The sequence below is a fragment of the Microtus ochrogaster genome, unplaced genomic scaffold (assembly GCF_000317375.1).
Source record: "Microtus ochrogaster isolate Prairie Vole_2 unplaced genomic scaffold, MicOch1.0 UNK27, whole genome shotgun sequence".
Classification (NCBI taxonomy): Eukaryota; Metazoa; Chordata; class Mammalia; order Rodentia; family Cricetidae; genus Microtus; species Microtus ochrogaster.
Window position 1 is genome coordinate 2,782,932 of NW_004949125.1, and position 18,347 is coordinate 2,801,278.

At 43.5% G+C, this 18,347-nt stretch overlaps 1 protein-coding gene across 3 annotated transcripts in view; it reads right to left on the reverse strand.

Moving 5' to 3' along the window:
- Positions 1 to 18,347, reverse strand: part of Rnf216 (ring finger protein 216) — a 120,044-nt gene that overhangs the window by 24,981 nt on the left and 76,716 nt on the right. For all 3 annotated transcript variants that reach the window (XM_005368004.2, XM_026789728.1, XM_013354088.2), the window contains one exon: positions 1,210 to 1,307. In XM_005368004.2, the coding sequence (XP_005368061.1) occupies positions 1,210 to 1,307 (98 nt within the window). The remainder of the gene's footprint in view (positions 1 to 1,209; positions 1,308 to 18,347) is intronic.

The window sequence follows — 18,347 nt, forward strand, 5'->3', positions numbered from 1 at the left end:
AAAAAAAAAACCAAAAAAAAAAAGACAGCAATGGAAAGTCAGGTCCTAATGTCTCCAAGCCCACAGTCATTTCTTATCTACTTCCAAAAAAGGCATTCTATTAAAGAACCCCCAATCAGATGAGTTCACTACCTTAGGTCCCTAACTTCTAAACAGATTGGTAAGAACCCTGTTTCATATGCAAAAACATCATGGGGGTCATTATTCTACCTACCACAGTTATGACACAGCACAACCAGAAGCCAAGTCCCTAGGTTAAAGTCCCTGTTATGCTGTGTGACAATGATCATGCTAACTAGACTGCAAAGTGAGGACAACAGGACCTATCTGTGATACAGATCCACAGATTGCTAGCTGTCCCAAATGTCATTCTTCATCTTCTAAGCAACAAACTCTCATGCCCATTCTCCATATTTAAGCTGAACATGAATGAAGTCGTTCACTTGGAGGTCATATACATCATTTCTACATTACTTTCAATTTGAGGAAAAGCTGCCTAACTAATAACCTATCTCATTCCTCCTTTCCTATACACAACCACAGAGAGGATCACACCACACATAGGGATTCAGGAGTCAGTGTGACTTAATGGGATACAGCCTGGCAGAGCTGGATTCTATATGAAAGAAACAGACTTCTATAGCACCTGGTGGATGCATTTCTTTTCTTTCCCTCCCTTCTTTCTTTTTATGGTTTTACCAGACAGGGTTTCTCTGTGTTGCTTTGGATTCTGTCCTTGAACTAGCTCTTGTAGAGCAGGCTGGCCTCGAACTCACAGATCTGCCTGCCTCTGCCTACTGAGTGCTGGGAATAAAGGTGTGTACGGCCACTGCCTGGCAGGTGACTGCATTTTCATAAGTTAACATTTAGAAATTGCTCAGCCACAAAGGGAGCACCACACAGTGCCAGTCATTAAAATAACTGATACAGTCTTTTGCCTACTGGAGGTTGGCAATTCTACTTACTGTCTCAGGCCACCAGTATCCTACAACACAGGCAGAAACAACATCAATGCATTCTTACCTATGAAGACCTGGTACACCGGCTTACTGGCTAGGCAGTACTACTACCTGACATTTGAATAGCTATAGGTTTAGAAACAAAGAAATAGGTTAGAGTCCTACCTAAGATTCCTCTGGGTGGGGACGGCTCAAACTGGTTAGAACCCTTGGCTCCTCTCAGGGCCAGCTCAGCCATCACATTACTTACATAGATGTCCGGTACTTGATGTCATCCTTTTCTGCCAGCTCTTCACAGGTCAGGCCATTATGCTCTTTCCAGAGTCCTTGACACTTCCTACAGGTCTCCTGGGGACGAAAGACAGATACAAAGTTTCTGGTGAGTGCCACACAAGCTTCTGTTCACAAAATGCCTTTGAAATGAGCTTCTTGGGTCTGAGTCTCTGAGAACTGCTGTCCCAATGAGTAAGGCTATTTCTAAAGATAGAGCAGCAGCAGAAGAGTGAAGCATCAGAAGGTACAGGCTAGTCTTCTAAAGTACTGTGAGCTGTTTGAGGGTATATCTGTTAGGATCTTACCCTCCACAATTCTTCCAGCCAGGCTCTTGGCATAGAACTGAGGAATATGATCACCAGGGGAACTAAGGAAGACATTCCTTCTAACACCTATCATTCATAAGCATGGATATAAACATTCATAGTTTCACTTCATTACAAACACAAACTGAAAAATGTCATTACTTTGGGGATGAGGAGATTGTTTGTGAAAGTGTTTGCTTTTGGAGCATGTGTGTGCACATAAACTTCATTACCTTTTATATTAGTAACAAGAACATAAGAAAACATTAAACCAATGATCCATCATGGGCAGAAGTGGAAACTGAAATTCTGCTCAGTATAGCACAGGAAAAGACAGTGCCTGGGCTCTGGCCTTGTCAGGGGAGGATACAAAAATCAGGGATTTACCAAGCTGTCGTTGATACCTAAAGAAAACAGCATTCTGGTCAGAAGATGCTGGTGGAGAAAACTGGGCTCTAGGGTACTGTGGCTGGTACAGATGATACAAGCAGGCTTGAATGAACATGCATGGGCCAGGGCAGTTCATGTAGACCCTACAGTGACCTACTTATCAGTTTAGTTTTGATTCCAGAACATCAAGAAGCATGAAGATAACATGAGTAGATTTGTGATTTTACTAGAGCATTCTGGGTGAGATTCAGACTAAGGGGAGGAAAGAATATAATGTTCGAAACACAGCTGGATGGCTGAAGAAATGGTTCAAGCTGTTAAAGAGCACTTGTTGCACTGGGTGGCTGTGGCAGTGCATACCTTTAGTCTCAGCACTCAGGAGGCAGAGGCAGGTGGATCTATGAGTTTGAGACCAGCCTGGTCTACCGAGAGTGTTTTGGACAGGGTTGCACAGAGAAATCCTGCTTCGAAAAACCAAAAAGGAAGGAAGCAGCATCTGTTGTTCTTGCAGAGGACCTGGATTCAGCAACTACATGTCAGTTTACAACTGTTTGCATTAACAGTTTCAGGGGATCCATGGCCTTCTTCTGACCTCTGTGGGTAGCAGCCATACATGTGGCACATCTATATTCACATAGGCAAAACACTCATGAACATAAAATAATTAGGACAGCTGGGAGCTAGTATGGCCACCTAGTCAAATGATGAATGAAGGTCCATGAGACCCTGCAGAGAAGCTGAAAGTTAACTGATATGGGAGAAACTTCAGAAAGCAAGCTCAGCAGGTTTGAGTGTGGGGATGAGGCTCCAAGGACTTTTTTTCTGGTTTGGACAAGACATTAACAACAACACTGACATATTTTGAGTGGGAAGCAGACAAAAACCCTATCTGATCTGGATGGTGGTAACACAATAGACATCTCTTGGGAATGTGAAGTAGGGGGTTGGTGGCAAATTTTAAACTTAGGGAGAGGGCAGCACAGATGCTGCTTAGCTCTATAAGAGCTTCACAACAATTCTACTCTCCATAAGTAACTGGTGACTTAGGTGACTCTAGGCTTAGGATGGTACATATAGACACTACCACGGTACACAAGGGTGCGTGTGTGTGTATAGAGTTTAGAGGACAACCCTGCCTTTCATCTTGTTTGGAATAGGGTTTCTCTTGCTGTTCACCATTGCATACTCCAGGCTAACTAGCCTAAGCCCACGAGTGTCCAGACCATCCTCCAGTCTGTACCTCCTATCTCATGGTATCAACGGCTGTCAAATTCAGTTTTTATGTAAGTTCTGGAGATCTGAACTCAGGTTGTTAGGGCTGAACAGCATACTGATCCATCTTCTCAGCCAGAGACTATTACTTCTACATAAGTACATGGTAGTGCCAGCCTTGGTGGGAGAAAAGAGAATAGAGTCTGGAAACAGCTGGTGGAGCAGAGACAATCAGCTGCAAGGACACCGCAACACTAATGGACACTGCAGTACTAATGGCCCCAGGCATCTGAAAGGGGGTGGTGTGGTGTGAACTGACAGAAGACACAATACTTTTCACTCTAAGACTGTGGGGTGAACAGTCGGTGCTTTTAACCAATGAGCCATTTCTCTAGCCTCCTGCCTTGAACTTCTAGATTTGAGTGCTAAGATCAGAGATAGATGGCACACCTGGTTATTTTGTGCTTGGGATGGAGCCAAGGACCTTGTGGCATGTTGAGAAATTACTTTAACAACTGAGGTATATTTCTAGTCCTCTTTTTTACTTTTAAATAGTATATGACATATATATGCTAATAACAAAAGAAACATTTAATTTTAGGGATAAAAATGATATGGATAGCCACAAGAGTCTGGAACATGCACAATTTTGAGTAGAATGTGGTCCAAAGGCTCCAATCAATGGTGTGGTGGTATAGATGAGTTCACGTGAGTTACTGCTTCTAGGGACATAGATGTTCTCTCTCTCCAATGCTTGCATTCCATTTAGAAAACAGAGCTAAGTCAATACTGTATATAATTACTTCCCAACAAAAATCTGTATTTGCACATATTTAAGAATCTGTAGATTCTTAAAAGATCTTTAATCCAGTATTCAAGAGGCAGGGGCAAGTGGGATTCTATGAATACAAGGCCAGCCTGGTTTATGTAGAGAGTTCCAAGACAGTCAGGGCTACATAGAAAGACCCTGTCTCAAAAAAGAAAAAAGAAGGGCTGGAGAGATGGCTCAGCGGTTAAGAGCACTGACTGCTCTTCCAGAGGACCCAGGTTCGATTCCCAGCACCTACACGGCAGCTCACAACTGTCTGAAAATGCAGTTCCATGAGATCTGACACCTTCACACCAATGAACATAATAAAGTTAAATAAAAAAAAAGTTTTAAAAAAAAGAAGAAAAAAGAAAAAGAAAAAAAAAGACTTTGTGACTATTCCAGGAAAATGGCATAAACAACAGCTGGAAAATAGATGAGCTGGTGTCTGGATTCTATCCTCCTCCTAAACAAGAACAACAAACCACCCACAGAAATGACAGCTTGAAAACAACGCATGGCAGAAAGGCAGTTCTTCTGAACATCCTTACTTAATTCATGGCCTGTCTTCTTATGTAAAGAAGTCTCATTCTCCAGGTAAGGCCCAAGCCCACAAAATAGCTTATGGTTTATGAGCGTCAAAGGGAAGTCCTCTGGCTTGTATTCGATACTACAGTGGTCAGCCTGTTGGTTATATTCCTTCACAGTAAAGGGCCCAGGGGTCTCAAAGAATAAGCCTCAATTGTATTCTGAAGAGGCACTGTAGCTAGACTCTAAACCCAGCACAGAGTAGGCTGGGCAGACTTTATGATGTGGAGCACTCTGCATCATCTCTTTTAAGCATTGTAATTTTCTTCTCCCAAACTCAGCTAGGCTTTGTTCCTAAATATCAAGAAGCTTCTGTAATGTGACAACAACTATGTTCTTTAAACTGGGGAGAATGAGAAATGCCAGAAGGCTATTTTGGAGGAGGGCAGAGCACCCTGACAAGTAACTTACCAACATGAAGCACAGCACACCATGTCCACCCAATCCAGCCAGGCCCGAGCTTTCAGGCCTATTCCTTTCCTGGTGACTTCACTCCAGGAAAAAGAGAGGGGAAACAGGTGCTGGCTAACCTAGGCAAATCATTAAAGGAGTTGCGCTGCTTGTTATGGCATTAGGAGCCTGCTGCCTAAGTCTTATGGGGCCCATGGATCCTTGAAATGCTAAGATATCTTGTAATATAGAGAAAACATAGGTGGCTGGGGAGATGGCTCAGTTGGTAAAGTGCTTGCCTTGCAAGCATTAGGATCTGAGTTCAACCCCCAGAACCCACATAAAAAAAAAAAGTCAGGCATAGTAGAGAGTCCTTGTAATCTTAGTTCTGGGGAGGATGATCCCAGAGGCCTCAAGGCCAGCCAGCCTTTAGCTATTAGCAAGCCCTCAATGAGAGATCTTATTTCTAAAAACAAGGCAGAGGAACACCACTGGAGATTGATTGCTGCATTCATGTGTGTACACACGCACACACACTAAACAAACAAACACTAGCAATCCTGGTCAATTCCCTAGGGTCCATTAATGCCTAGCCAACTCTAGGGACCACAGGGATACATGCTTTCAGGCCACTTGTGTCCTCCAGCTGTTGAAGATGCTAGTCCCCCTCACCGCCATCTCCCAAAGTCATATGGGTAAGAACCAGAAGATCTAGAAGGACACCGATTTAGAGACACTGTGACAGATGCAGTAAGTTGTGAGAATCAATGTAGCTCAGTTAAATCAAAGCCCAGGCAGATTCAGTGAGTTTCTGTTATTGAAGGAAGTCACTGGAGACCCCAGGGAATTCCCTTTCTTCCTTCCATACAAGGAAGAAATAACATCAGCAGGAGCCTGATCCTCATCCAAAATTTCAGTAGCTAGCTAGTTCAGTAAAGCCAATAGGGTGCAGTGGTATGAGGTGACAGTGTGGATGCAGACACATGTGTATCTAGTGTGAGAGGGGTGGTGGCAAGTGCACTCTAAGGAGCTGATAATATCTTTCTTGGTATTGTTTTTGTTTTCTTTTTTCTTTTTGAGACAGGGTTTCTCTGGGTAGCTTTATAGTCTAGCCGATCTAGAGCATCCACCTGCTTCTGCCTCCTGAGTGCTGGGATTAAAGGAATGCATCACTACTGCCCAGATTGTTTGTTTTGAGACAGGGGTCTCTCTACAGAGCCGGAAACTCTCTCTGTAGATCAGGCTAGCCTTGAACTTACAGAGATCTGCCTGCCTCTGTCTCCTGAATGCTGGGATTAAAGGTGTATTTTTTTTTTTTTTTTGGTTTTGAGACAGGGTTTCTCTGTAGCTTTGGAGCCTGTCCTGGAACTCCCTTGGTAGACCAGGCTGGCCTCGAACTCACAGAGATCCGCCTGCCTCTGCCTCCCGAGTGCTGGGATTACAGAAAGGTGTATATTTTAATAACTGGCTGAGGTCTTAAACTAGAATTCTTGGGGAACACACGCCCACATAACTGATAAAACAGTTACCCAGTTTGGACCGACACTGTCTGGTAAGGTGTCTTTCCAAGTTCTGCTACCAACAATAACCAAATATCAAACATTCAAAACAGACCCTTGAAGCAAGCAGCTCGACAACGAGACGCATTCCATAAGTTGAACCTCCAATGAACACAGAAGGGTTTCATATTAATAAACAAAAATTATTTCAGGGATTTCGGGGTATGGTTCATTACAAGCTGGGTTGGTGCTACTTGGGGTAGTCAGGAGAATCGTCAGTTTGAGGTAAGCTTGGGTAATACAATGAGACCATATCTTAAAAATAAATAAATAAAGTAAGTAAGTAAGTAATGCCAGATAGGTCTGAGTCAGGGCTGAAGTTTCTACCACTTGTAAAATGATAGGGCTGTGGCCGTGGGCAAGTGAGACTCAGTTTCTGCCTTCCTGGAACTTTTTTTTTTTTTTTAAACTTTTCGAGACAGAATTTGGGTTTCTCTGTGTAACAGCCCTGGCTGTCCTAGAATTCACTCTGTAGACCAGAGGCTCTGCCTGCCTCTGCCTCCAAAGTGCTGGGATTAAAGCTGTGCACCATCATGCCCAGGCAAATTTGTGTTTTAAGGGAACAAAGTATGCAGGATCCAGAGCTGCCAAGTAGGCAGAACATGGCACTGGAACGGCCATAGCCAGTCAGACTAGTGGCTAAAGAGGTCTGTGGGGGATGAGATATTGAGATTGAACCCAGAAGGTGAGCAGGAATCAGTCAGTGATAGGAAAGTGCATGTTCAGGCGTGGTAGAGATGCAAAATGAAGACCTGGGTCAGCAGGTTGCTGGTGCCAAGGCTACAGGAAGTCAGGGAGAGTGGAAGGAAGTATGATGACTTGATGGTTGCAGTAGCAGAGGTGGTGATGGTGGTGGATCTGATTCCTTCTGCGGGCCTCCCTGGGCTCCAGCATGGTCATGGTGAACATAAACTCAACCTTACATACAAACACAAATATAATGAAAAAATGTATCTTTTAAAAAAGGAGGGTGAGCTGGAGGTTGGAGAGATTGCTCAGTGGTTAGGAGTACTGGCTGTTCTTCCAGGGAACCCAGGTTCAATTCCCAGTGCCCACATGGCAGCTCACAACTGTCTATAACTCCAGTTCCAGAGTATTGAGTACCCTCTTCCTCTGTGAGGAAGAGTCTTCGCCATATATAGGTATGTGTTTTGAAGTAAACGAGAAAGGAAGCTGTCACATTACTTGGTCAAGGCCATGGAACTGTAGACACAATTCAGCCTGGCTCCAAGCAGGTTTGCTCTTTCCCCCCTGTTCCCACTGCTTCCCTGTGTGGTAGTTGCTGGCAAGAACTGGTCATTGTTTAGCAGAAAACTCAAGGCACAGGGTCATGAGACAAGCCATTAGGTCTCAATGGAATCTCGTGTAAAGAGGCCACAGATGGGCAACTGGCAAGGCTGCCCAGTTGCAGCTGTGCAGGATGGTGCTTCCTAAATGGGCTTCCTGGAGAGCTGAGAATGACACAGACAAAAGAACAATGGAATGGGATCAAATATGAGGCCACCCCTTCTTTCAGATCATCACAGGAGCTTGCTAATCAGTATATCCTTAAACTGGTCACATGCAAGGAAGTGGCTGTTCCTCCCTCCTTCAGCCACTTTGTACATCTGGTGGGGCAATAGAAAGACGTATATACAGACAAAGACAGGCTCAATGTGTGCTTTCCACACCAGAGCCAAGGATCAGTCAGTCATTCTCCATGGCTGGCTAGTCCTGGATTCTTCCTGTGAATACTCATCAATTGCCTTTTCGAGAGTAGCTAAGACTCTGACCATTTGGATTTTTAATTTTTTTTTTTTTTTGGGAGTCTCACTATATAGCACAGACTAGCTTATAGTCCACTAGCTTATAGTGTCTGCCTCCTGAGTCCCGGGACTTTAGATATGTCAGTGACCAGCTGTTAGGATTTGCTGATGATTATTACTGTCACAGAATTGGGTCAAAGTTCTGGTTTAGAGTGACATTAGAAACAGCAATGATTTCTGCATTGAAGTAATGAAAAAACATTTTCACTTGCCCATTCTTGCCTCTTTATCCAGTGCTACTGAATGTCAAGCCATCTGGCAGGGTTTCTCTCTGCAAAGGCCCAAGAGGAGGGCATTATGAGGCCCTCCCTTCTCCATCTCCCGCTAGGCTGGTGGGACATTATCAAGCCATGCACTCCTCTGAGGACTGAGCATGATGAGGTCATGTCAGAAAGGTAGGGTATGCAGGTACAGCAGCTTCCCTTCCCTTAGAGAGCTGGAGTGAGGAGTCTAGAGAAACGACTGACTAGTGAGTATCTATGGCCAAGACCAGTAGCCCCTTGCCAATGTACACACCCTCTACATTTACTAAAAGCATAGCCGTGTCAAATATCAGGGCATCTGGGAAATTTTGATGATCTGGAAATAAGATGGTGCTCTTTTCCTGAATACCTGGGGCACTTGGCTTACAATTCATTATATTATTATTATTATTAGAGAAAGGATTTCTCTGTGTAGCCCTGATTGTCCTGGAACTCGTTCTGTAGACCATGCTGACTTCAAACAAGATGTGCTTGCCTCTACCTCCTGAGTGCTGGAACTAAAGGCGTGCACCACCACTGCCCAGCTACACCATTTAGAAATGGTCTCACTGTAACTCAGGCTGGCCTTGTATCATGTCTCAGCTTCCCAAATGCTAGGTTCTATGTCCCTACTCTTCTCCCACTCATTCTACAGAAGTGGTACTTGACAATCAGCTCACATCTTTACATGAAGTTGTGCTATATCTGCAGGAGTTTTTCACTGTTTCAAAACAAACCATCTCTCAGAAACTTCAACTTGGTGTGGCCAGCCAAGTACTGTGAAATCTTAAAAATGACCCTGGTTTCCTCTCTAGTCTCCAGCAAAGGGCTTCAGAAGGAAAAGACTGCCCTTAAAAAAATTATAGACACACACTACATCCAAAGGATGTGCCGCACTATTTCTCTACAGTAAAGGAACCACTCAGTGTTACTCTCATAGGCTAGAACTAGTCAAGTACTCTTTTCAGGGAGATCTGGATTTCTGTCCTCATGCTGCCCTCTAGGGACAAGAGGGTGTAAAAGCACCCTGGTCTCAATCTACCCTTTGGGAAAGGAGCCACAAGAACTAGCTGCTTTCTATAAAGTTGGGAACAGGGTTGTGGGATAAAAAGTGGCTGCCGAAGCCTTCTTGGCATCAATAACAATTCAGTTTACTTTTATCAGAATTGTCTTCAAATTTAACTCACCAATACTCTCCCCAGAAATTATTAAAAACTAAAACTGAGTCTGGTTTATTTGAGGCTCTTTAACAGATCATCTGCAACACCCGGGCAAGTGGACACAGGCGTTTAGAAACAACATCTGAGTTCCCTTCTAGGTCCTGTTCTGAGGGATAAAAGATTACAATCAATTCCGTGCCCACTAGGAAGTTACACTGGAGAGGGCTGATGACATGTTAAATAAGTGAAATACAAATAAGACAGGATTATAAGTACTAAGGGGATAAATGCAGAAAGGTAGGCCACCAGGGTTAGGGCTCAGAGCTAAAGTTTTCAGTCAGATGGATATCAGGGAAGGGCTGTAACGAAGTAAACGAAAGGTGCACAGAAGCCAAGGTGGTATGTCTTGTGATGTCTTGGGGAACTGCAAGGAGAGAGGCAGGTGACTAGTCAAAAGAATCAAGCAAGGGGCTGTGGGGGTATAAGGCTGCCTGGTTTTGGAAGGTGATAACTAGAGCCTGGCTAACACTCAGAGTAGGCAGAGTCTCCCCATAGTGATTGTACATTAAGCGGCTGGCTGCCCTTTAAAGGGGGACACTCTCAGGCTTGAACTACACCCTCTGCTAGGATGGGGTCTTGTCTGCTTCTGTGCCCAGGGGTTCAGTTCTCATAGCTCTGAAAGGACAGGAGGGAAGAGGCCATGACTCACACCCTTTCAGAAGCATCTGCCTAATATATAGGCTCCACACAATTGGTGTTTGTGGAGTCAAAGTCACTACAGCAATGACTTTAAGAACTGTATCCCTTTGGTAAGGTGGTGAAATCATCCCATAAGATTAGGATTAGTGGGTTTTGAACTAGGACAGAAAATTGTGCACCCCACATACTGTTTTATTGAACTGTTATTTCAGTTAGATATTTATATACTCATGCACTGAATTTGTTACATCAATATGTGCATAAGCTAATACAAATTTAATCATTCAAAAATTAGTTTGGAGGCAGAGGCAGGCGGATCTCTGTGAGTTTGATGCCAGCCTGGTCTACAAGAGCTAGTCCCAGGACACGTTCTAAAGCTACAGAAAAACCCTATCTCGAAAAAAACCCAAAAAAGTAAGAAAGAAAACCTGATGGGGCTGGAGAGATGGCTCAGCAGTTAAGAGACCGTTTGCTCTTCTAAAGGATTGGGGTTCAATTTCCAGCACCCACGTGACAGCTCAACTCTGTTCAGCTTCAGGGAATTTAACACCCTCATATAGACATGTATGTAGGGAAAACACTAATGTACATTAAAAAAAAGAAAAGAAGAGAAATGAAAAGAAAATACCTAAGGGTCATTCTTATACAGAGAAGTCCCTAGGATAATTGAGACGAAGTGGAAGAATATTGCATGAGCATCAGACAGAAACAGAGGCTTAACTGTCACCAAAGAGTGGGTGATATGGTACAAAGTGGGGGACCTAACTAACAACAGACACTTTGAATTCAAAAATAAATACTTCTGCTCAATGCCTGTGCTACTCCGGGCTTCCTAGCATTTGCTGGGAATCTTGGCCTGGCAGGAGAAGCTAGCAAACTCAACTTGTCCCTGCTCAGCTTCCACTGTCATCATCCCCAGAAGGAATAGCCAAATTACAATAGTCTGTTCCCTCAGGAACAGTCTACAGCCTACATTAAAGCCATTAATAGGATCCACAGCACATACCATCCTACAAGAAAGCTATAAGCACAGAAGCTCACCTTTTCAAGATACACATAAAAGCAAAGAGTATCAGGAGGTAGCTAAGTGGTAGAGTGCTTGCCTAGCATGTGCAAAGTCTAGGTTTGATCCCTAGGACCAAAAGACCAAAACCAAACCAAAACAAAACAAAACCCAACAAACCTGAGAGGTGGCCCTTAAAAAGGACAGTGCTGATGGGTTGGAGGTATGCTTTGGAGTAGAGGTAATGATTAACTCAGATATACAGTCCTTTTTGTATTGGCCCTAACACCTATTGCTAGCTATGCTTTCCCAATAATTTGAACAGAGATGTGCGCCTCCTGGATTAGCATGAGGACAACAAGGTGTTCATTCTAGTGTTCAGTCTTGCATCACCTTTCTACTCTGGGTAGATTTAAGGATCTATTTCACTGAGTAATCCCACCATCCAACTCTCCCTTTCTTTCTGTTCCCACAGACAGTCAGTCAGTCAGACAGACGTGTCTTATGAGACATTTTACTGTTCCCCATCCTGGATGGATTGCACGTATAAATGATAAACAAAAAGTTAGTTATATTTTGCAGTCATGGACTCTGAGTCCTGGTTTCAGGTATATTTTGAGGTTGCTAACTGGGAAATCCCAGTGGTTTTCCTTCCACTTTTATTTTGAAGTTCATGTCCCCCCCCCCCACCCGCTGCCCAGTGTCCTGAGAGGAATAGAAACAGAATGTATGTGTGTGGGAGGAGCGCAGATTTTAGGGACAGAAATAGGCTAGAGTTCAATGCCTTGGCTCTGCTATCCTCTGGGCAGTGTAAAGACCAGTGAGAGTACAGCTCCTGGCATGCAGTAGGCTGCCCTGAACACTGACCTCATGGATGGCTTGGCTCTGCCCCCCTGACATTTGTCTATACTTCTCTGACAAAAGGTTTTTAGGGCAGATTCTGTGCTGGCATCACGCATTTGAAAACTAATCCCCTTTCCACGAAATATAAAGCAGTTTAATAATGACTTTTAGTAAACTAGGTGCATACCTTTAAATTCCAGCACTTGGGAGGCAGAGGCAGGAGGAGCTCTGTGAGTTGAGGCCAGCCTGGTCTACAGAGCGGGTCCCAGGACAGTTACCAAAGCTAAATGGAGAAACCCTTTCTCTAAAATGCAAAACAAGGGAGGTCCTTCCATTTTCTGGTGTCCTCTTCAATTTCTTTCTTCAAAGACTTAAAGTTCTTGTCAAATAGATCTTTCACATCCTTGGTCAGAGTTACCCCAAGATATTTTATGCTATTTGTGGCTATCGTGAAAGGTGATGCTTCTCTGATTTCCCTCTCTGCTTCTTTATCCTTAGTGTATAGGAAGGCAACTGATTTTTTGGAGTTGATCTTGTATCCTGCCACATTACTAAAGGTGTTTATCAGCTGTAGGAGTTCTTTGGTAGAGTTTTTGGGGTCGCTTATGTACACTATCATATCATCTGCAAATAATGAAAGTTTAACTTCTTCCTTTCCAATACGAATCCCCTTGATCCCCTTATTGCTATTGCTAGAACTTCAAGCACTATATTGTGAGGTAAGCCAGACCCAAAAAGAGGAACATGGGATGTACTCACTCATATTTGGTTTCTAGCCATAAATAAAGGACAGTGAGCTTATAATTCACAATCCTAGAGAAGCTAAATTAGAAGGTGAATCCAAAGACAAAAATATAGGCATCCTCCTGAATATTAACCTTCATCAGGCGATGAAAGGAGACAGAGACCCACATTGGAGCACCGGACAGAAATCTCAAGGTCCAAATCAGGAGCAGAAGGAGGGGGAGCACGAGCAAGGAACTCAGGACCACGAGGGGTACACCCACACACTGAGACAATGGGGATGATCTTTCGGGAATTCCCCAAGACCAGCTAGCCTGGGTCTGAAAAAGCATGGGATAAAACCGGACTTACATAGCAGACAATGAGGACTACTGAGAACTCAAGAACAATGGCAATGGGTTTTTGATCCTACTGCACATACTGGCTTTGGGGGAGCCTAGGCAGTTTGGATGCTCAACTTACTAAACCTGGATAGAGGTGGGCGGTCCTTGGACTTCTCACAGGTCAGAGAACCCTGATTGCTCTTCAAGCTGATGAGGGAGAGGGACTTGATCGTGGGAGGGGGAGGGAAATGGGAGGCGGTGGCGGGGAGGAGGCAGAAATCCTTAATAAATAAATAAATTAAAAAAAATAAAATGCAAAACAAACAAACAACAACCCCCACCCCCGCAAAAAAAAATTATAAACTTTTTAAAACACAGGTCAAGCTAACACAGAATAGAGATAGTTCAACCAGGCTCAAACACTGATCATCTAGTTCTTGCTACTCTGGATGTATTGTAACCTGGGGACTTGACACAGTGGTACGAAGGCTAGTCCTGAACCCACTAATCAAAAAGGCATTTTGACAAGATTATTGAGTGATTTCAACACACTGCACAGTCTGGGAAGCCCTGGCTTGTTTGACAGGTCTTGGTTTTACTAACCCCTTGAACACCTGTTCTGACTAGGTGAGCCCTCTGGAGACTTCATTTTTGTGTCGCTGAAGGACTAACAGAGTTCATGCACTGGCCTCCAAATAAAGGGTCCTGAGGGCGTTGGCATCCCAGCACTCAGGAGGCAGGCAGATCTCTGTGAGTTCAAGACCAGCCTAGTACACATAATGAGTTCCAGAATAGCCAGAACTGTTTCAGAGAAACCCTGTCTCGAAAAATCAAAAAAAAAAAAATAATAATAAAAATAATAATAAAAGGCTACAGAGCTAACAAGAAGATTTTGATCTTATTTTATTATTTTTGTTGTTGTGCCACCATGTTTGGCTGTTTTTTTCTTCTTTTTCTTTTTTTCTTAGATAGTGTCTTAACTATATAGCTATAGCGATATTTCATTTTTATTTTAATAAATCTTGCCTGAAGACAAGAAAGCAAAACAGCCCCACTGGTCAGCCTTACAGACTAGGCAATGGCAACATACACCTTTAATCCCAGTAGCCACACTAGTTTGCCACAGAAACCGGATGGTAGTGATGCATGCCTTTAATCCCAACCCTAGAGAGAAATATAAGACAGGAGGAGTCAGCTCTCACACAGTCTCATTCTGAGGAATCCTGGAGGCATATTCACCATTTTGGACTGAGACAGAGTTAAGAGTCAGTGACTGACTGTTTTGCTTTTCTGACCTTTAGGTTGAACTCCAATATCTGCCTCTGAGTTTTTAGGCTTCAAGCTGAGTGAACCACTGGCCTCTGCTTCCCAAGTGTTAGGATTAAATGTGTAGGTGGCCATGCCTGGTTTGTAGACATCAAGGACCAAATTGTGTATGTCCCTATCAAATTCATGTGTTGATCCTTGAGCTCCACATTACATGACTATATTGAAGACTGGGCCTTTAAAACACAAGGGATTTAGCTTAGTGTATATGCAAGTATGTGCAAGACCTTGGGTTCCATCCTCTGCCCCACATACACAACAAGGTTCAGAAGTCAAAAATGAATCTGGCAGTGGCCCAAATACCATTCAGATATGTTCTCATGAGAAGATAAAATTGGATACACAGGAAGACACCAGGGAGGCACATGTAAGAGCAAGGACCTGATGCTACTTGGAAGGTAAGAGGATCCCAAATTCAAGGTCTGCCTGAGCAACCTATGGTGGGGAAAGATAGCTCAGTGGTTAAGAGCACTTGCTGCTCTGTGAAGGACCAGAATTCAGTCCCAGCCCCCACACCAGGTAGCTCACAACCACATATAACTCCAGGTCCTGGTGATCTGACACCTTTTTCTGGCTTCTGTTAATATCTGCACTCACGTGTACATTCTCACATACATACCTATGATAAAATAATAAAAATGTATTAAAAAAAACCCAGCTTGGTTAGAGCCTGGTATGGTAGCTCATGCCTTTAATCCTAGCAGTGAGGGGGCAGAAACAGAGAGATCTCTGAGTTTGAGGCCAGCATGATCTACAGAGGGAGTTCCAGGACAATCAAGGCTACACAGAGAAACTATCTTGTCAGGGGAAGGGAACAACCTGACTAGAGACGGAGGTAGAGGAAGAAGAGACCATATGAAGACAGCAAGATGGCTACCTTATTTTCAAATTAAGGAGAGAAGTTCTGGGAGAAACTAAATCTGCTCACCATTTCTCTTGGCTTTCTAGTCTTCAAAGTTTTGGAAAAGACATAGCTAGGGCTTTGCAAGCAGAAAGGGTGGTAAGGCTGAGAAGTTGGGTTCCTTGTTTCATGTACTGTGTCCTCCCAGATTGATCCATGTTGAAGGTATTCCGTCACAATTTTTGGGAATGATTGGAAAATTACTTGTAGAGACTATGATTACTAAGTCCTCAAAAAATCAAAACAGATACCAATATTTTTTCTATTTGGATGAGCATATCCTTTCAGGAAGCATGCCTTTAAACATTTTTGCTTGAAAGTAATCACAATCTTGAGATTAAAAATCACTCTGGTCTCCGCTGATGTTTATAGCAAATAAGCCCAGCCTACAAAAACGCTAAACTGGAGTGCTGCATCTGCTAAATTAAGTAGAAAAACAAAACAAAACAAAACAAAACAAAACAACTGACTTCAGAGTAATACCACACATTTAATGCGGTGCTTGGAATATGACAACAGAATTCTTCTAGTTGACTTACTTCAATGAGATTTGATTATGTTCTAAGAACAGAGAAGGTTCCAGAATTCACAGAATCCATATTGAATCAAATTTGTAGTTATGGTATTTAGTGTGATTGGCCAGACCTATTTCAGCACTTATTGAATTCAAGCACGCCAGACACACTTGAAAAGTAAAAATTAAAGGTAGTCATGACTCTGTCTCTGACTTCAGTGGAGCATGGTCTAACCCAAATTTCATGAACACAAAATGCCTGCATGGAAAGAAGCAATGTGAGCTGAAAATTCGTAACACCAGGGATGATCAGCAGCTACCAGGCAGAATGCAATTCCAAGTAAAATCTGGTTGGGTGCAGTTCCATTTATATTGCTGGTGTTGACCAAACACATTTAGTAGGGCCTATGGTACTTATGTTCTAGAGGCCCAGATCACCACCTCTGGTTATGCACAGACTAGGGGCATTCTAGCAGACCACTAGAACATGCTGAGCTGCTAGCACATAAACTGAACTTTGCTGTGGTTCTTACTCAGACTCAAGCCCCTCCTGCCTCTGTTCTGTTCAGGAGAATGTTCTCTTCCTGCTTCTCTTTGATCACCTGGCCTCTCTAAAAGGTTACCGATACCAGCCTGCACCCTCAAGTGGCAGCATGTCTTCATGACTCACATCCTTGTTCATTCATTCAAACCACTGCAAACAGGAACCACACAAGCCAGGAGAGGCCCGAGTGCTCCTTGATGAGTTCTTTCCATTCCAAAGACATTCTCTTTCTCACACACATCAACTTTAGAATTTTATTTGACCTTAAAAATGTCTGTATCGGTGTTAACATCAGGTGAAGATGGTAAGGCTCCAAACCAACAGAAGCTCTACCATCAGAAGAGTTGTGGAACCTCCTGGAAGCAATTACAGCTCAAGGCTGAGTCGGTAGCCCTGTCTCTCAATTGCCTCTTATCCTGTCCTGATGCCCAGCTGTTTGGCTACCATCGTCCAAGGGGCTCTTGGAACACAAAGGCCACTTTTTGTGTGGACAGGCATAGCAGGGAAGGGAATCCACATACCACTAAAAAGAACATGGTGTGTGTGCGTGCGCGCTGTGGGGAATCCTAAGTTCCTATTCTGAAAGAGTGGCATTTTAGGCTTAAACGGGGAAAGAAAGAAAAGATCCCTAACCTGGTTCAGTTGAGCCATGTCACATAAAAGTCACCATCTCAGGATTCAGGCACTTCCCCTCTAGCCATTGTCCCATGCTTCTAATTCCATGTTGGCCTTGGGCCTGTGAAGCAGGTGTGGGCCCACATGGGACCAGGGGTGCGGATATAACCTCATCCAAGGTCCATTATTTCCCATGGGTAGAAGAAATCATTGTTCTGAAGTAACAAAACAAAACTAAGGCATACCAGACACATGAAATGATCCTAAGAAACAAGAGGGCCTGATCTCAGTAAAACACCGTATAGACCACATATATCCTGCAACAGATTTAGGATAATCAAAATGTATGGCTTATAGTAACAACTTCATTCCTCTGCTTCCATTCTTTGAAACAGGCTGGTTCCAGACTCACAATTCTCCTTCCCCAGCTTCCTGAGTGCTGAGATTATACACCTGTGCTATAATAAACGGTTTAAGGAGTTTTCTACTAGCATGGCCTCTGAACAAAGTGTTCACCTGGGAGTAGATGCCCTTCACCTGGAGACTCCTCAGCCTCAAGCAAGGAGTATTCCCTCCCTTTGAGATTTTATTTTTATTTTACAAGTATGGGTGTTTTGCCTGCTTATGTCTGTGCACTATTTGTGTATAGTGCTCATGGAGGCCAGAAGAGGGAGTCAGATCTCCTGGGACTGCAGTTATGGATGGTTATAAGTTACCATGTGAGTGCTGGGAATTGAACCTGGGTCCTCTGGAAATAACAGCCACATCTATCCAATTCTTGGCCATTCTTTTTTTTTGTTTGTTTATTCATTTATTTATTATGTATGCAGTGTTCTACTTGCGTGCCAAAAGAGGGCATGAGATCTCATTACTGATTGCTGTGAACCAACGTGTGGTTGCTGGGAATGGAACAACCCGGTTCTGCAAGAACAGCCAGTACTCTTAACCTCTCCAGCCCCATCTGGCTATTCTTTTAGGAAGACCTACCCTCTGCTTGCTGGATAGTGTGGTCAATGTCACACGCTGTCATTAAAGGTGGCAGTGGACAGGTAGTTCCCTGTGACTGTTACTTAGAGAACCATGTGGTATTGTTGGGGTTCTTTTTTGTTTGTTTGAGGGCTTTCTTGCTATTGTCTCAAGGAAG